The 20,876-nt window shown below is 39.3% G+C and overlaps 1 protein-coding gene across 1 annotated transcript; it reads left to right on the top strand.

The window, feature by feature from the left end:
- The first annotated feature begins 3,778 nt into the window (after positions 1-3,778).
- syt6a (synaptotagmin VIa) lies at positions 3,779-20,876 on the top strand. Its single transcript, XM_067593155.1, has 6 exons — positions 3,779-4,094; positions 5,272-5,833; positions 15,941-16,061; positions 17,126-17,297; positions 19,377-19,527; positions 20,517-20,876. The coding sequence occupies exons 1-6, from the start codon at positions 3,916-3,918 to the stop codon at positions 20,586-20,588; spliced, it is 1,257 nt and encodes a 418-aa protein (XP_067449256.1). The 5' UTR covers positions 3,779-3,915; the 3' UTR covers positions 20,589-20,876.

Raw genomic sequence — 20,876 nt, 5'->3', positions numbered from 1 at the left:
AGAGAGTGTGTGTGTGAATGAATCATTAGAAACTCAGGCATCCTCTCACTTTCCAAGATTGTGTTAAACAATCTAGTTAAGAACTCCGCTGCCATCTCTCATAAACATCTCCATGCCTCCACAGGTGCGTCATCCGGACCAACCCTGCCTTTCCGCTCTTCATCCTCCTCATAGCTGCCTTCACTTCCTCCCTGCTAATCCTAATCTGCTGCACTTCCTGATTCATTATCCCCTACACCATCCGACCTTCTCTCTCTCTCATTTTCTTCATCCATCAGCCCTTCAGAGCACTCCTTCCACCTTCTCAACACACTCTCCTCGCTAGTCAGCACATATCCATCTCCATCCTTCATCACTTTAACCTCAGTCCGTCTGTCTCGCCAATATTTTTATACCTTTAAAATTATTAGAAGCATTAAAAACTCCTTCTAATGGCAGCCTCTGCCATCAGTGTATGAATGTGTGTGTGAATGGGTGAATGTTGGTGAATGTATTGTAAAGCTCTTTGAGTGGTCGGAAGATTAGAGAGGCTCTATATAAATGCAGTCCATTTACATTTGCAGTCCATTTAATGGTATAAGTGGATGATTCACTCTGAAGGGTGGTGTCGCAGTGGAAAAAAAGTAAAACAAGCTACATACACTTACATACTCGAAACCGAATTTCTGACCTGTCAATGCGTTTTGTAGAGAAAGATTGTCATCACGGGCATTCGCTGGAGTATTTCAGTGCTCGATGCAGCGTCTGCTCCAATTTGCCGTGACGGCGGATGAAGACTCTGCGAGCGACAGTCCAGTCAAGACGATGACTTGTGGAGAGCTGTGTGAAATTTCAGATGACATAGAGAGGCCAGGGCCGTGGACAGCTGAGAAATCCTTCTCAGGCGTAAATCCTTCCAGACTTGAAATCCTGTCCACAGCTTCACTAAGCTATAAATTTGCCTCAGTGGACACTCAATTCAGTCTGATTTTTTGAACATGAAAGCTCATAATTTGTGCAAAATAAGATGGAAAATGTTTTGTCTTTTAATAACCTTCTGGTCAACTAAAGATAATTTAGACATAGAAGCAGTAGTTTGCTGTATAATACCTATTATTATTATTATTATTATTATTATTATATGTTATATAATAACTATTCATGTATGTGAGTTATTTCAGTCTAACAGTGGAAACTCAGACAATTCAAACAAATATCCAAATATGAGCAAAAAAAGTTGTTATGCTTGACTGAGGTGGAAAAGTTGGTTTACTGGTAAAAGCAAAATGTGTCAAAGTATAATAGAAACAGATTTAGTGATTAAATCATGATGTACATGAAGCATGTGACTTAATTCTCCACTGAAAATATGAAAAATAGTAGCAGATGAAAACCTGAGATCTATGTGGCCCAAAGGGGAGACTTTAACACTCCTCAAATTAAGACATACATGACCAATTAAGGGTTAAAATTGGGTTTAATCTGTACAGCGTCTGTCTCAATGTTGTGGAGCGAGCAACGAGAAGAAGAGATTATACATCAGTGAGCACGTCACTCATATCATCAGCCTGACTGACGAGTTGGCAGAACTGCTCTGATAATGTACAGGTGTGAACTACGTTTATTGATTTTATGTTACTGGAAGTTTATTGTATCTTCACACTCTTCTGTCCCAGTAACTGATAGATTCGTCTGAAAGGAAAACATTTTCTGCTGGAGTGAAAGGAGCTGGACGGTTTGACGAAGCTGCTTGATCAGCCATGTTTTTAAGTTTGAAAAATTCTTAATTTATAAACTAAAAAAAAAAGAAGTAATTTACATCCAAAAAAAAAGTCCCTGTCCACTGAAAAATTTGTTTTGCTTATTAGAACGGCATTTTGTGCCTAAACAACGGCGTTAAATGACACACGAAAAGGTCAGAAATGAGGCGTTTAATTGGCGGATCACCTGCACGCAATTTGAGAGTGTAAAGTCGTGTTATTTGTACGCAGATTGTGAGACCGGGTTGGATAAAGTGCTTCACACAAGGCAACAATTACAAAATCATTTGATTTTATGATAAAACAGATAAAAAAACAATTCAAGTAAGATGTAAGATAGAAGAAAAGAGAATTAATAAAAACTAACTTTAAAGAGTAAAATCAGGAAAAGGCTTTGATAAAAAGTATGTTTTAAGAAAATATGTGGAAACTTGAAGCCTTCAGTGCACTTACACTGAAAATGGACTTTTCAGAGAAGTAGGAGACGTCTTACATTTAAAAATTCATCTTTTGAAATGAAAAATATTTATATATTTATAGATTCTGGATTTTTCAATGAAGGAAAAAGGAGAAGATGTAAAATGTAAAATGATTTTGACAAAGTAATTGATTTTTTTTTTTGTGTGGAAAAACCATATCAGACACAAATTATTATTCAAAGCAGTGGTTTTATAGTATGTCTTGAAAAACGCTTGGAGGGTATCTTTAGTTCATAGTTAGGAATTACACCACGGATTAATTTAAACAATCTGTCTGAAGTTTGATTATCAGTTCAGATCTAAGCCGTAGTCAATCCCACAAGAAATCTGACTTTCCATTTAAATAATGAATCACATGTTTCTGTCAAAACAAAAAACCCCTGTATAAACATAACCTTCCCTGCAGGTTTCAGGGCTCATTAATGCTCACATTCGGTTTTCAGTGCTTCGGTGAGAAAAAGGTCGGAGCCAGGTTGATGTTAGAAAAAAAAAGCTAATTCAATGTGCCTTGAAGCGGCTTCCTGCTATCTCTGAAATGTTTTGTGGAGACTGGAGTGAGAGATCCTCTGAGAGGCCACCACACCGCTCCTCAGCGTGAGTTATTGTAGATAAATCCGAGTAATCAGAGCTTGTGGAAAAGAACACTCCAGCAAAATTTAGAGAATTGAACTGAATCCCAGCTGGAAAGTGCGGAAAACATTCCAAGTATCAGGTGGTGAAATATAATTACTTTAAATCAAGAAAAGGACTGCCTCTTGCAGGAGTCCCAAAGGCAAAGTCACAGATATAGTATGTTTTCTCTGTTTGCTTTTTTTTTTTCCGCCTCAGTCCTTATGAATCCTTGCAGAGTGCTTGTCAGCATTCTGGGTGCATCTCCAGGTCTTTGTATGCTGCTTGTTCCCCAGGAAGCACATTCAAAATACTGGAAAAATTAATGAGTTTGACTGTGCCCGGCTCCTTTTATCTGTTTGATAGTAAAAAAATCCCAGAGGACGGCTTGTGACACCTTCTTTCTATTCTCATGAGCCTTTGTTTTCATCTATTCAAACAGATTATATTGTTTTCTTTTTAATCATTTGTCAGGCTATAATTACTTTTACCTCTAAAGTGAGTCTAATGTCACAGAAAAATGATCCGTGTATGTGTACGTGTGCATGAGTGTGTACCGTACCCACATTTGAATTCTGTTTACATTAATATGCTTTCCTTATCCCTTGGCTGAAGTGAAGACTAATGGAGGTTACTTTAATATTTATGAAGCACATCTCCCAGTATACTTGGCTCGCCATCCTCAGTCTTATATAAAAACCACTGATAGAGCACCAGACTGTTCTTGCCAGAATCTCAACCTAATAGACTGTCTCTCTCTCTCTCTCTCTCTCTCTCTCTTTCTCTGTCCTCTTGTCCTCTCTCACCCTTGTAATCACCATCTGTTTATCCATATTGTGTGATCCTCTGTTTCTGGTCCCTGCGGCTCGCCACCAGACGCTACTTTTGGCCTCCTGCTCGGTGTGTTTGTGGTCTGTGGCCTGGCTCTGCTGGGCCTTCTTACGTTCATCTCCTGGAAGCTGTGCTGGGTGCCTTGGCGGAACAAGGCCCATTTCCCGAGTCCATCCCTCAACCCAGCCCGTGGCCCCGAGCACCGCCCGCTCCAGCCGCCTCTCCTGCTGCCCAGCCCCCAGCAGCTACCGGTCACCATGGCGACAGAGAAGGTGAAGGACCCCATGGATTCGATGGGCTTCCTGGAGGCGGCGGTGAAGATAAGCCATACATCCCCCGACATCCCCACCGATGTGCAGCTCTCCATGAGGGAGCACTTCCTGCGCCGCACGCAACGCATGCAGAGGCAAACCACTGAGCCGGCTTCCTCCACTCGGTTAGTCAGACTCAAGCACATATGTGCAAAGCTGCTAATACATGAGACTGTGTGATGTGGTTATTCATATGTAAATATGCTTAGGGATACATACAAGTATGCATGCATGCACACATGCAGAATTTAAGACACGACTTGTGGTGCAGAAGCTTCAATAATCCAACATGAAATACAGAAAATATCAGAAAGAGCCTCATTGCTACACATGATGTGTTTTCAGCGAGTAGGCAGCAAATAGGACCTTTTAATATATCACTAATGATGGTAGGAATTTTCTATCTCTGCAATTTGGTATCTACAAAGTTAATTATAAGAAATACTGTAGATCGTGTTACTCTGCCTCAGAGGCATCTCTGTGCAGGTCATTATGGTAAAACTAATTATATGTGATGGGTTCTTCATGAGAAATAATGAAACATAGTGGAGAAAAAAACATTCGCTGAGGCAGAACTTCATGTTTTGACCGTGTCATTAAGGGAACATCAGTAGTCCATTCTGCTTATTATGCAGGTATCCTTTAAAAGCAAATCTATTTGTCCTTGACCAAAGCAGCAGAAATTCCCATTTAAGACCCCGACACAGCAAGTCATCAGGCACCGCTTCTGACCATTCAGCAAAGCTGGTGTTTAATGTTCGGCCAACTGGACACGTTGAATCGACATCAGAGGCAGTCGGTGACAGACTTTTTTTTGGTCTTTTCATGAATTTAGTGCAGTTTTTTCCTTATATTTCACCTGCTTTTAATGTTTCCACATACAAAAAAGATAAGACAGTTTTAGTGAAGAGCAAAAATAAAGCAAAACTTGGTAATTGGTCATTTGTATTCCAAGCATACAGTAGGATTATTCAAAGAGATTCACAGTGCTGTGAGAATAGTAAGCTTTCTAGAGAAATTGTTTTTAAAATTTCTTTTTATTATGAATAAAGGCCTCTAACTAGTTATTTCTATTCACAAAGGAAATAAATTAAGTAGCCGTTGGCTGCTGTCTTTGTCAATTGCACCATTAACAGAGGACATGAGGTGACACAGTCAGTTTCCTGTTGTCAGTTTTAGTTCTTTGAGGTCAACTCGGTGTGTCACTTGAATTCAAAACCTCACTACAGGTTTTTCCACAAACCACAGCTATTCCTTGTCACTCTCTTTCTTTCTTTCCTTCTGTCCTTCCCGTCCCTGCAGGCACAATTCATTCAAGAGACACCTGCCCCGGCAGATGCAGGTAGGCAGTCTAGACCTGGGAAATGACTATATGGTGGACAAAGAGGAAAAGCCCACCAGCATTGGCCGCATCCAGCCGGAGCTTTATCAACAGAAGACCCTGGAATCAGAGGATTCATCCAAGAACGGCAGCAGCAAAAACTGTGGCAGGATTAACTTCTCCCTCAAGTACGACTACGAAAACGAGGCCCTGCTGGTCAACATCCTCAAGGCAGTGGACCTTCCTGCCAAGGACTTATGCGGCACATCCGACCCTTACGTGAAGATCTACCTGCTGCCCGACCGCAAGAAGTTCCAGACACGTGTCCACCGGAAGACGCTCAACCCCACATTCAGCGAGAGCTTCCAGTTTCCTGTGCCTTACGACGAGCTGGCGGTCAGGAAGCTCCACATGAGCGTCTTTGACTTTGACCGGTTTTCACGACATGATATGATCGGGGAGGTGGTGCTGGACAACTTGTTTGAGACATCGGACCTCTCCAGGGAGACAAACATATGGAGGGACATCGAATATGCCACCAGTGTAAGAATCTATTGGCTTCTTATACTAGATTCAGTATCGAATGACTGATTGTAGAGAGGATTACAGTTTATCCTATAAGATCCATGTCTCACATTGAGCAGGAAGCTCAAGGTTACATTACAATCCATATATATTCATTACATTTTCAACCATTGAGGAAACTGAGGTCATGTCCTCAGTTATTTTTCTGGGAATTTGGGGTGGAGGGTTAGCTTGGGGTAAGTTTACATTCTCAAATTAAAACATACACATGGTACATGTTATAAAGGGCTGATTCCAGTACTTTCAGACTCAGTGGTTGATATTTTTGTGGCGGTGCAATGACCAGCACAAGCAGGACAAGCAGTTTTTTTCAGTAGAAATTTTGTCTTGGACTGAGAATAGACTTTTCAGAACCACATCTTTCTGGCACAAAGTCACTTTTACACTTCGATTATTGTATCAACAAGAACAAACTAAACACTTTTTATGCTTTATTTATTTAATTCTTTATTTGGATCCCCATTAGCTTTTACAGAGCGGTCGCTACTCTTCATGGAGTCGACAAAACAACAGCAGCAATGAAACAAACAGCGATTTAAAACCACATCGATCAATAAAAGAAGAAAAAGCAGAATGAGCCAAAAACAAAGAACCAGAAAATAAGTGTGAAATAACTCAGAAAAAGTAGATGTTCAAGACAGAAACAAAAAGGAAATAAAAAAATAATCAAAAAGATTCCAAAATTGCAATAACTAAAAGTAACATCTATATAGTATTCAACAGATTCTTTTTGTGATTTTTTGAAAGGAAATCTACGTTTGATGTGTCTTTTGCCTGTAGGGAGCATATTCCAGGCTGCAGAAGCTCTATAGAGAACAGCTCTTATTATACAGTAACGGAATAATGCTTAAAATGCAAATAAACACTCTTCATCAGCATCAAAAAATGTTTAATGTTTCAGCAGTCTGCATTTATCTAAAGTTAGAATGAATAATTCTCACAGTGTCTGTTGTCCACAGCTGATTTATATTCCATGAAAAGCTTCTCCTTCAGTTCATGAAGCCTCTGCAGCATCTGTAGGCAGCAGGACAGATATGTTGATAAATCTGCAGCCTTGGATTTGAGAGGTGCCGCGCTCGGTTGCAGCACCATTAAACACACTTTTCCACTGTGTTTACTTTGATTAAATCACTTGCAATCTGACACCAGACTACAAAATAAGAACACACACCTCCACACACATCAGACCGATCGGTTATAGTCTGTTTATACAGAACACTGTGCATCATTGCCTCCTCGCCTTTGTTTTTTTAACAAAAGTGGCGTCTCATGTTTTATTCTTTTCCAGGTCTATATCTTTATTCTGGGACTCTCCTGGAATATCTTTGCATGACTGAAAGTTCAAAAAACTCTTCATTTATCTTATACTGGCTCTTTATGCAGCCTGTCAGTTCAGCCTCTGTCTGAAACAGGCTGTTTTAGCTCCTGTCGCTTTAAGGCCCCCCTCCCGATGAGCCCGCTCTGTTCTGACCTCAGCAGACCTCTGGATGCTCGGGAGCTTACGTCAACAAACAATAATAGTAGGATTTTACTTCTTTTTCTTTGTCTTCTTTGTTCGAAATATTAACTTCACAAATATATCCGAACATGTTCAAGCCCAAATCTGCATGGAGAACATGAGAAGAACCTTAGCAACAACCTTAGCAACAACCTTAGCAACAAAGGCTAAGGCTGTATATGGGTATGTGTGACCAATCTGACATCATCATGAGGAGGAAGAGGAGGTAACTTAGTAAACGGAGTGTTCAGAGCAGGCTGAAGCCCTGGCTTTTGACTTGAAGACAGCAGTTTTACATATGTTCACTTTGCGTTTTGGACCTTTGACCATGTTTAACATAGACATCCAACATTATATCAGTATAAAAATGACAGAAAATCACAAAAAGCATAATATATCCCCTTTAAACACATCATGGTGCAAATGCTGCTGCCACATCAATTACTAAACAACGTGACAATGTGAAATAAAATAGACTTAAAACTGAAATATGGATGCGATCATATTAACTGTTTCACCAATGTTTTTTACTACTTATTTCTATCATCAACGTGCCAATTAACTTTAAAAAAAAACTCCACAACATCTGCCTCTGGCTGCAGATTTGGGATGTTGTGTGTTCAGCTGTTTCATAGCTATGAGAGCAGTGATGTGACTGGCTGAGAATGTATTTAATAATCACCACACCCTCGGATACAAATCACATTCATCCAGCACTTTTGCACTTGAATGGCTGCACATACAAAGCAGGAGCCCAAGACCTCCTGCTTTCTGCTGGTCCAAGTTGTGCATGTGCGATTAAAATAGACCCCTTAGACTAAATCTTTAGTCCACAATGACCCCTCAAGGAGTGACATGGACGTAGTTAGACATGAAAAGCAAAAGGAACATAAATAAAGTGAGTGGACAGTGATACAAATGAGACAAACATCCTCTGGAGAAAATAGAGTTAGTAGCCATTATAATTTTTACAAACTAAATGCACTATGAGTTGTAACTTTGTATTTATCCTATTGTGTAACTGTGTTTCTCTCATCATTGAAACCAGGACAAACAAATATAAAATTGATTTCCTGCCAAACATAAAGTACCCGATGTTGGAACATATTCACGTAAATATCTCCTCTTCAATCATGATTACCACCTCAATTTAGGCAGATTGGCTCAACTCTGTGTCATTGCAGAGTCGTATGAAGACAGATGTGAAGAAGGAAAGGTTGGACGTGAAGTAAGGTGATAAAAAAAACCATCTTGCTTAAAGAAAACGTTTGTGATGTCGAGGAGGCAAATGATACATCACACTTATGTAACCCTGAAGTCTTGCTGGGTAGCGTCCTCCAGTCTGCGCTGGGCCTACAATTTATCTTGGAATCAGCTTCTGTAATCAACATCAACATGGCAGGACATTATCTCCTGGGGTTCACTGCACACACACACACACACACACACACACACACACACACACACACACACACACACACCTGGCGTTCATCTCAAGTCTCATAATTGCATCCATGTTTCCCTCACTAGCATCTTTTCCTTGCGTCATAGTAGCTCCGACTGAGGATGCATGAAGAGATGCAAGGAGAAGATGTGAGGAGAGAGGAAACGAGGAAATATGGTCTTTGAGAAATGAGACGTCTTTTCCTCTGAAGCATCACGTGAAGCGACGTCCCTTTCTGATCACAGCTGATCAGTTGGCTTTTTAACAGCTGTTGGCGGCATCTGATGGACTTTGTGTCTGCACACATGTGCACTGTGCTAATACCAATAAAGGTGCACAGTTATCACTGCCAGAGCAGCTGTTTTCTATCTGTTACCTGTTTAACAAACACCTGCACATGAATAAAAACCTGCACTCTGTATTTATACTGCGTACTGTGTCCTGCTCAGAGGCACATGAACCATTTCGACCGGCAGAATGCGTTTATATTATTTACTCATTATTGGCGTCTGTATTTATTGATATTCTGATTGTGAATTCATTATTTAGTAACCCAGAATATGGCCAAGGTCTGTTTTGAACACTGAAAATTGAAAAATTAGAAACAATTGGAAACTGCAGTGATGGTGTGATGTATCAGATCAGTAAGGTGGCATGTTGTGCCAGTGAAAGACTTCAGGAAGGCTGCTCTTGTGTGTCCTCACTCATGGCTCCTTCAGAGATCCCTCCTTGATCCTCGATCCTCAGAGCAGAAATAAGAGCTTTGAGATGGCCCTCAGGATGGCGAACCAGAACAACTTCTGATTCAAGGATCGAGGAGCGAGGAAAGATCAAATAAGAGACTTGAGATGTACTCCTACACATGTTACTCTGTCACTGTTACACTCACAGCTGTCCCCGTAAAACAACGGCAGGTAGGAACCAAATTCACACCTGGGCAAGGGAACACGGTACTCAAATTGTTACACATATAAATATATACATAAAATAATAGTTAAAGTGCTGTAAATGATGATGAAACAATTATATAAAATATTAAACTTTTAATTCTGCAAAAGTCCAAAACAATATTGCGGAACTGTTCCCACAGAAATATATAACTTATCCAATATTGTAAAACTTAATAGGCTCTATAAATTAGCATGTTAAACTTAAGTAATTGAAATAACCCAAAAAATGTTATGTGTACAGTAACTAAGGTTACACTTAACAATAAACAAATTATTGATTTTACAAGTCTTACTGTATATTATGGTGAGGTTCGTACTGTTCATACTGACCATTAGAAGACCCCCTTCAAATGCACTTTCAATGTAAGTGATGGGGGACAGAATCCACATGCCTCCTTTTTCAAAAAAATGATTTAAAGGTCTATCTGAAGATAATATGAAGCTTCAGAGGTCAAATAAAGTGGATATCTTTCACAGTAACTGTCTTTTTAGTAAAAAAATTCCTTCTTTGTGTCTCGACGGACAGTGTTTTCTAGCTCAGCTGCAGTGGAAATATAGTAACAAAAAGAGAGAATATAGCACCAAAAAGACTTTAACTTTGAAAGATATTGACTTGATTTGACTTATTTTGACAGCTGAAGTTTCATATCAGCTCCAGATAAACTTTTGACCACATATTTGCACTAAACGAGGACTGCAGATTTTGTCACCCGTCACTTACAATGAAAGTCCATCATGATGGGGATCTGTTAATGGCCAGTAAGAGCAGGAGGAAAGATTACAGCACGAAAAACATATGTCAATGTTTGTTTGGGCACCTGACTGTTGTTTTAAGACATACTTGAAAAAGTGTGGACGTGTCCTTTCAAACTAAGTGCTTTATCATCCCGTGAGGAAAGGCAAGACCATCTGCTCATGGCTTGTACAACAGACCTGGACCATTACTGAATTTTGCTCACATCCAAGAGAAAATAGAGGAAAATCTGTGAATGCAACAAGTTGTCTTAAAGCCTTCTAAGAGCCTGATCTGAATTTTCTGACGGCGTTCAGGCTGTATTAGCTGAACTAAAACAAAATCCTTCATGGCTATAGTCCTGTTTTCAACCAATAACATGATGAAATGAGTAGAAATGCTTCACACAGCAAATATATTATTGAGAAATCAGATATATAGTTTGGTATTGTACAAACAAAACACTATTTCCACTTACAAATACATATAGAGAGACTTGCTGAGGTGTTTTAACACCTCAAACAAAAAAAGGTGTTTCTGGCTAAAAGCTTACCCATGCAGTTATTTTTTCTCTGTTTGCTTTGTTACTTGCTGATAATGTCCAGAGGATTACTTCAGGAACTATATGTTCTTTGTCTCTGGCACCATGTTAGGCACCTCAGAGTCCTCATCACTTTATCACCTCCACAGAGCCCTTTTTATCTGACAGCTCCCCCCCGCCCCCAGATGTTGAACTTGAGCTTCTTCAAGGGTTGTTCAATAACCTCAACGTTATTGCTTAGAAGGCAGAAAAAGCAGGCGGTCCTCTCCTTGGCACACCGAGTTTATTGAACCACCAAATGATTTTATGACAAAATCCCTTGCTCACATTAAATTCAAGATTGGCAAAGTAAAGAATGCACAGCTGGTGGGACTTTCAGTAGAAACACAAAAAACATGAATTGGTATGTCGTTTAAGATAAAGACAACGCTTACAAACACTGTGCAGCTTAATGAGGAGGAGGAGGAGGAGGAAACGCCTGCACCGAGCCGAGGGAGGAAGGGTGAAGGAAAAGAGCCAGCAGATTTCCTCAGTGCATACATCAAGGAGAGATGTTCATCAATAAGACCAACTTACAAGCTTTACTTAGATAAAGAGTCTGCAGGAGACGGGTATCCTTATTGATTTCAGACTAATTCTCATGCGTGTTTGATCTAAGCAAACTATTTTAGGAAGGTTTTTAAATACTAATCAGTGGCAAGAATGCAGAAGAGTATTTGTCAAGTGTGGAAATGACTAAAGACATAATAATTCTTTGTAGTAAGGCATCTGTAAAACAATAAACACTCTATGTAAATGGAGCAAATGACTAAAATGTAAATAATGCCGGACTTAGCGGTTGATTTTTAAACAATGCTAACAGCTAGCTCCGTGAGGCTGCTAGTGGTGCTGTGAGCTAAATGCTAACATTACCAAGCTAATATACTTATAATTAGAGCTGCAACGATTAGTCAACTAATTGATTATTTGCCAACTATTAAATTAATCACCAACTATTTTGATAATCAATTAATCATTTTGAGTCTTTTTTTAAGAAAAGATGCAAAAAATATCTGATTCCAGCTTCTTAAAGGTGCAGTGTGGAGAATTAAGTGGCATCTAGTGGAACAGACTTGGCAGAAATGGAATATAACATTCATAACTATGTTTTCATTAGTGTATAATCACCTGAAACTAAGAATTGTTGTGTTTTAATTACTTTAGAATGAGCCCTTTCTCCTCTTCCATGTTGCACCGCCATGTTTCTACAGTAACCCAGAATGGACAAACCAAACACCGGTTATAGAGAGGACCTTTCAAGTTTTTCGCGAGTTTCATGGCCATCGTAGATTCTCCTACATGCACACGTCAAAGCTATACGCCATTAAATCCTACACACTGCACCTTTAAATGTGAATGTTTTCTGGTTTCATTAGTCGTCTGTGACAGTAAACTGAATATTTTTGGGTTGTGGACTGTCGGTCGGAATAGAAGAAGACATTTGAAAACATTTAACATTTTTCACCATTTTTTCTCACATTTTATAGACCAAATAATCCTTAGTTGCAGCCTTACTTTTATTATATAATATAATATAACTTGACTTGATTACAATTCATCCTGACAGGAACATGAATGTCTGCACCAATTTTTATGGCAGGTCATCCAATAGTTTTTGAGACATTTCACTCAGAATCACAAATGTTAATTTCATGGTGGTGTTAGAGAAAAAGTCAGGGGATCACCAAAATAATTAGGAACCGTGTGTGTCTGTATAAAATGTTGTCCCAATACATCCGGTAAATAATGAGATATTTCACTGGATAAGTTAAAACTTTGACCTGCTGGTGGTGCTAGATGAAAAGTGAGATCATCACCAAAGTCAGTGGGATTCATCCTCTGGGGAACATGAACGTCTGTAGAAAATTTCATGCTAATCCATCCAATAGTTCAGTCAAAGTGGTGGAACGACTGACAACCTGATCATCAGAACAACAGGCATCGCTGCCTGTGAGGCCTAAAAAAAAAAGATTAATGCAGCACGGATGATACTGAGCGGCACCAAAACAGCCAGTGTTTCAACAAGGACAATCACAGCGTCACTTCACGCTTCTACAACACTTGACATTTCTGCTGTGCTCTCACATTACTCTGATTCTACATGACTCTCACATTATGGCTGAACCTTCACACCCTTCAAACAAAATCTCTCACTTCCGCGGCGGAGAGAGAAAAAAACCAAATCGCAGCTGCGTGTGTACAGAGACGTCAAGACTGCAGCACTGAGACAGACGTGTTGGGATTTGCCAATCAGTGGGGTTCTCACCGAGCTCATTCGGAGTGATTAGGGGTCTGTGCAACCTTAATACTGTTTATAGGATAGAGCTGAGCACTCACATGGGACAGATAACAGGACTTTCATTCGACTTGAGACTATTAGCTCTGTAGGGACTCCACCGTGACTGTCTCTCCACAAGTGAAAGCTAATATTTGTAGTGTGTGGACAGACTGTGCTCGGGAAGTTTTTGTAATTTAGGATTCTTACACGAGGAATCTTTATGGTGCGAGCCTCTAAAACAAATATTTTTCTAAACCTCATTTTCTCGCTGATTGTGCGGGTAATTTGTTTTCTTTCCATCTTGTGGAAATACTGAGCTGTAAATTTGATATTGTCTTTGTTTTGTTTTAATTTACTGTCCAGAGTGATAATGATCATCTGAAAACATAATCTGAATTCATGGTTAAATGTAATGAAAGCTTTAATGACAGTAATGAAATTCACTGTTTGGGGAGTGTGTTGAGCAGGAGGTCAGTCATTATTTCAGAATTAAACCAAATTGCTCCAAAGAGATACTGACGGCTGGATAATCTCAAGAAGTGAAGCTTAATTGTTCTGTTTCTTTTTCTTACTCAAATAGTAAACATATAGAGTATATCAGCCCAGTTTTACGCCAAAGTGTGTAATAAACCCGCCGGTCCACCGTGTCAGTGTCACCTTTTGCCTCTCCTAGGTGTACATGTGTGTATACTCAATGCCAACAACTCCATTTAGAAGCCTAATTATGACCCGGAGAAGTCACACAGTTCAGACGACATGTATATAAGGTGACAAATTTCCAAATTAGACAAATTAGGTGGAGGCAGGTTGGGTGGATGGCTAGATAGTTAGACGGCAAAAAGTGGACTTATCTGCAGGAGAGCGCTGTTTGCTTCCTGTTTCCAACCAAGAGGGCCATGTACGTAACTACAGTTGTTGTGTTGTTTACTGTTGCCATGAGGACGAAGGTTGCCTAACTTTAAGGACGTAGTAACTTTAACCCTTAACCCTTAACCCACACCACGATTCAAGTGATCATTTTAACCCAAAACATGATCTTTCCTTAAACCTAACCAAGTGTTTTATGTACCTAAACCTAACCAGACCTGAACCGCAGCGTTGTCACACCATACAACATCATTATTTTCTAACAGTGATGCGTAACGATTTTGGAAAGTACAGACAAATTATGTTGTCCTGCTGACGATAGAGGCGCCTGATTAGAAAACGCTCCTCATGTACATGTGTGCACGTTTCACGCCTTGGAAGAAGCAAAATGTGACACTGACACCGTGGACCCGCAGGTGTATTACACGCTTTGGTGTGATACTGCGTTGCATATATATACTCTCGGTGGTGAGATGTCAGCATCTCACCTTTAACTTGGCATTTCTTTTTTCTTGTCCACAGATGCATTAAGAAAAGATCAGCACACATTGATATTCTCACTGAGAAAGAAATATCTCTTTTAAAATGTTTCTCAGTGAAACATTTAAAAACACTCATTTTAATGAGAAAATTTCTGATCAATAGATTTCTTACAGCTTTTATAACATCATCATAATAAATGACGTTGGGTATGTTTTTGAAAGTAAGCAATAATCCTTAAAGACAGTTTTATTATTTCAGCTTTGACTGCTGCTCTTTTAATCACATCATCTTGTTGCACCTTCTTCTTCTGTAATAGTTAAAGAGCGCCCGACTGGAAAATTAGGGCCACCAGCTGTTTATCTTGACAATCGGACTCCAAACATTCATATAATGGCAGTGGATGGAAATGCGCATTCATTTGAATTTACTTTGGCAGATTCTCCAGAAATTCGGTTAAAATTGTGCTACATTTGGATGGAAACCAAGTTTTAGAAGTGTCGGTTGGTAGATTTAGTTTCCGTTGGACAGACCCAGGCTAACTGTTTCCAGTCTTTATGCTAAGATAAGTTAATTGACACCTTGCTCTACCTCCATAGTTAATACACAGACATGACAGTGGTATCAATCTTCTCATTTAACTGTCAGCAAGAAAGCGAAGAAGCATATTTACCAAAATGTCTAACTTGTCCTTTCAAAAGTGTGACCTATGATTTTTATTCTTATTTTCTAACTCATTGTTTAACCTGCATTCTGCTTCACAACAAATATTATTTGTTTGTCTTTCAAAAAACAGCTCAGTCATTAAATAATACTTCACTTCTTTTTTTTTGAGCCAAAAATGCAAATGAAAAGTTGCGTCATTCTGCATCATATTATTCCTTAAATACACTTTTCTCTTTGATCTGTGCTCTAATTAGCTAGTCTACTATTCTCAGCTGTGAGAATCTAACTTTATTACTTGTGCCAACAACAGGACAATAAATACATAGAGGCGGAGAAGGTCAACAGATAAACCAACGGTCCATGAGATAAAGTATATTCTTCATCAGTTTGCTTCACTGAATTACAAACACCAGACTATAAACAAAAAAATAAAATTGATCTCAGAAACACCCCCCTTGAGAAAACGCCTCTCTATACTAACTATACATCACTCTGGATCAGGGGATCAGACCTGAATATTAATGTGAAACTCAGGAGATTTTTTTTTTTGTGTGTGTGTGTTCTTACAGGAAAGCGTTGACCTTGGGGAGATCATGTTCTCACTTTGCTACCTGCCAACCGCAGGGAGACTCACACTTACTGTCATTAAATGCAGGAACCTCAAGGCCATGGACATCACTGGATACTCAGGTCTGTGTGTGTGTGTGTGTGTGTTCGTGTTATGCAGCTCTCTGTGTGCATACGTTTGTGTGATTCACTTCCAGCTGCACCGACTCAAAATTAACGATCCCCCTTTGAATATCCAATTGTAAGCATGTCAGGTAAAATGAGCAAACAGTGGAGAGCCCTCTGCACTGCTGGGTTCTGTTTATTTCAGCAGTTATTAATATTCAACACTTGCAATATTAAGACATTGTCAGCAAATAGTTGCAGGCTGTCTGTTTATTTTAATAGACTGTTGTTCCACTTTTCTATTCCATGTTTCTCTACAATACTGATACCACTTGTAAAATTTGACATTTATTGTGCATGAAATGCCAGAGTTCAGCTGTAATTTGGAGTTAATGTGACATTTTTTCCTCCCGATGTTTAATGACATTTCACAAATTTTAATGTGAGTCACAATTTCAATCCCCTGAGTTTTCAGGGGTTTAGCTGTCTGCCATTATTTCAATCTGTGCATCGTAAACCGTAGCCATCAAAAATTGTGCCTTCAAGCACATTATGTTGCAGAGGAAAGCGCTCTTGTTTGTTGTTTATAGTTTTTGGGCATCTTACATCTGACTAAAACCTGGCATAATGGATCATACGAGGCGATTTGCCGCTGACGGATCAAGATTGAAATCAGCATTCATCGGGAAGCTTTCTCAGTCACGCTACTTAAGCTATCCATGGCCTCCCATCCTCTTTGTTTACACAAGGCGTTGACTCATCCACTTTTATGCACGTTAGCGATGCCAAGTCCTCCAGGGTTGCTGCCATGCTTAAGTAGGAACCAAAAAAAGAAAAAGAAAAAGAAAACACACACTGGGGGATGAAAAGCCTCTCTGTTCATAGGCATCTTTGTAGATTTTTTGACCATAAAAGCTGTTTTTTAATCATCTCAGAAGCCCAATTTTCATGCTAATTATCACTCTGCCGGTAGCCAAAACGAGACGGATAACTTGGGGGGCGTCCAAAACATCATGATGTTTAATTAGAAAGTCACTTTTTTTCTCTGACCTTGTTCTTCCTCTTTTCTTCTTACCAATTAGATCCTTACGTCAAAGTGTCGCTCATATGTGACGGGAGACGTTTGAAAAAGAAGAAGACGAGCATAAAGAAGAACACTCTGAATCCCACCTACAATGAGGCCATCATCTTTGACATCCCGCCGGACAGTATGGACCACGTCAGCCTGCACATCTCGGTCATGGACTACGACTTGTACGTAAAGCATCTAATTCAGCATCTGAGGACAGAAAATCAAATGTTAATGAAAATAGATTTGGATAAATTAGAGTCAGTTAAATTATAGTAGTTTAGAAAAAAGCAGTGGTTGAAAGTACATTTACTCAAATACTGTGCTTAAGTACAAAATGAGGTAACTGTACTTGTGTTTTTCCATTTGATGCAACTTTATACTTCTACTAAAGGGAAATATTGTGCTTTTAACTGCTTTACATTTATCTGACAGTTATAATAAGTTGTTACTTTGCAGATGAAGATTTTACATTAAAAATGTAAAATATCACAAGCTTACAAATTACAACACATTTTTAATGATTAAACCAATGATTCCTGATCTTTTTGTCTAGTTGGTTTCGATTTCTATGAGTTGTTTACACTCCCACCGAAGAGACGCTTCTCAAATGGTTTAATTTGAAGAACTGTTTTAGCCCCAAAGAGATCAAATTATTCAATATTTGACAAAAAAACAAGTTTCAATATGAATACAAATATGTGTTGCAGAAGTTTTTTCTCCTCCACTCATTAAGGATGTGGCTGGTAACAAATGTCATGTTTGTACTGCATTGTAAAGCATTGAACTTTAGCACAAAGTCAAGAGGTTGTGATATGTAGCACAACAAACTAACAAAGCCTCTGCTTTACACAGAACTACTCTCCAGAGACTGAAAACATGATCGATGTTATCAGTCTTTGGAGGATTTCTAAACAAAGTAACATACCCAAACTTTTCATGGCAAAGGAACATGTCACCCAGTGCAACAGTGTGACTCACTGACGTGTTTTTAATAGTTTTTGGACAACAACGGAGGATATATCAGGCTTTGAATGCACACACTACTACTTGTTAGTGGCATGAGTTCATTGCTGGTTTGTCTCTGCACATGAGATTTGCTGACAAATAGGGAAAATACAGAAAATTGCCAGCCTCATCCTTTAATCATCTCACAACCCCTCATATTTATCTTGTGACCTTTTGCAGGGGCCTGACCCTCAGGTCGGGAAGTAGTCCAAACTAACTCCACCTCCACCAGTTACAGTAAAACACACATTGATGCATCAGCGTTAATGTCATATTTAATAATAGATCAACAGAGTTTCTCTGCATGATGAGAACTTTCTTAATACTTAAATTATTAAATAGAATTTTGAATGCAAGACTTTTACTTGACATTGAGTATTATTACAATTTGGTATCGCTGATTTTACTTGAAGTCCTTAAAAACGTGTTCTCCTTTTTGATCCTTGACTTGGATATTTTCACATTCATCTGCTGAAAGTTGGATGTTTCTCTGTGCTCACCTACGAGCATCATATGTGACGTCACAGCTAGTTTGGAGGCAATCGTGGTCAAGTAAACAACTTACACAAGTGTGACGTAATGAACTCATATTTAATGAGGGAAAAGATGATGTAGTAGATGATGTGTCATTTAAGGATTTAAAACAAGGAAACTGAACCAAGCAAAAGAGTTTTATGTGTCCTGGAGGGGATCTTTGGGAGAAAGCTCACAATCCTTCTTCTTCTTCACCACTGGAAAAAAAGTAGAGCACTACCTTGTGTTCACCTGTGTGTGAAGCTTTAACAAGAAAGGGGAAAAGTGGATGCAGTGCAGACAGCTGACAGAATGAGAACATGCGTGTTAAAGGTCAGAATGTGTAGTTTTTTTGTTTTTTTGTACCGTGCAGTATAAAAGGAGCAGACACTCCCAGGATTAGAAACCTTGCCCCTTGTGTTTCCTTCACAGCCCTGCTCTTATGATCAACTTGAGCTAATAATCTCGGGAATCATTTGCACTTCAGACATTGCTAATGGAGCAAAGATCTGCTTTGATGTCCTTCCTGAGATGAGTCAATTCTAATGTCACAGAGACAAGCAGCTGCAGAATCTCTGTATCAATTGGCAGGACATTCAGATTCAGATTTGTGTCTCCTTTGATTTCACGATGCCACTCTTGCAATTACAAAAAAAACCAAATTGATGTATGAGATGTCGCGTCAGGTTAAGTCAGATGTATTTATACGGTGTGTGTGTGTTTGTGTGTGTGTGTGTCCACAGGGTAGGTCATAATGAGATCATTGGTGTGATGCGGCTCGGATGCAACGCCGAGGGACTTGGCAGGGACCACTGGAACGAGATGCTGGCTTATCCGCGTAAGCCCATTGCACACTGGCACCCCCTGCTGGAGTCCAAGAAGTCTGAGAAAGAGGTAAGTTTGGGACTGAAGACATTTTTTAAAGGATTATTCTGGACGCGTTTGTCATTTCGGATGAGGAATCAAAAGCTTAGCTGGTAATTCTCGGTCCGCTGGAAGAATATTGCTCCGGGGCTGCTACTCTTTTCATGAAATAATGCTACTTGAAATTTTTGTGGAAATCGTCTCCACCCTTTAACCTCACCAGTGACAGCTGTAAAGAATACTAAAACTAGAAAACCTAATTTAATGATTTCTGGTAATCGTGTAACAAACTCACAAACTAAACTCATGATAAATGATGTTGAAATGTCTGAAATTACAGTCAATTGCAATACTGTATAAAATTTACTCCATATACTGTTCTCTTATAGTTCCATATATAATTTAATGTGTGGAAATATGGGGAAATACATATAAAACTAATACAAGTCATATTTTAATACTTCAAAAGAGGAGCTGTAACAATTAAAATCTACAAGATTACTTATCAGGAACCAACAAATTCACTGTTTTTTTGAGATTTGGTCGACTTTAAAAGGGGTCAAATCATGTTAAATTGAGCTAAAAACTCAATTATTACTTGAAAGTATCCAACAGTTGTTTAAATGAGAGAAAGTCAACTTGATTTGAGAGGAATTTGCATGTTTAAAAAACAAATTGTGAGGACAAATGTAAATAAAATCATTGTGTTTCAGTTATGGAACAGCTGTAGTGATTAATTGAAAACATGTAACACATTTAGTTGTGCATTAATAATGTACTTGGCATTAACATGGCAGGGTACAAGATACTATAAAAGTGTTGCATGTTGGGATATTAAGATGTAGCTTCAGCAACATCTTTCTCAGACTGCAGAAATCTTTATGTTGAGTTATTGTTTGTTTTTTTATAGTTATTTTTAAAAATAGTCTCTGTTATTGAGCGCAGACCTAAATAAACTTCAATAACAGAGGGCAGCATATGCTCTATGAATGACTGCCTTGTGTCTGTGTGTCCTGCAGTGGAAGGCGAGGACAGCCAGCTTTGACAGCCAAGGCTCATGCCCCTCACCCAGGCCCCCTGCGAGTCCCTGAGCAGAACCACCTGTGACCCAGCAGCCCAGAAGGGGGTTTCCTCCCTCCTGCTGATCCACTTCCTGTCTGTCTGACTGAGGAGAAACACAACCCCACTGTCTTTCCCTCTCTCTCTCTCTCTCTCTCTCACTCTCTTTCTCTCTCTGTCCTCTCCCTCCCTCAACTCTAGTCCCAAGAACTGATCTAGGACCACTGTCAGTCAGTTAGTTCTGTGAAGCGCAGTCTTTTTGGGTAAAGTTTTAAGGTGATTTAAGCAGAAATGTGGGTGTTTACGATGACCCAGAGCTA

Source organism: Thunnus thynnus, chromosome 6, assembly GCF_963924715.1.
Source record: "Thunnus thynnus chromosome 6, fThuThy2.1, whole genome shotgun sequence".
NCBI classification, from domain to species: Eukaryota; Metazoa; Chordata; class Actinopteri; order Scombriformes; family Scombridae; genus Thunnus; species Thunnus thynnus.
The sequence above is the reverse complement of the archived record's forward strand: the minus strand, read 5'-3'. Positions and strand labels throughout refer to the sequence as shown.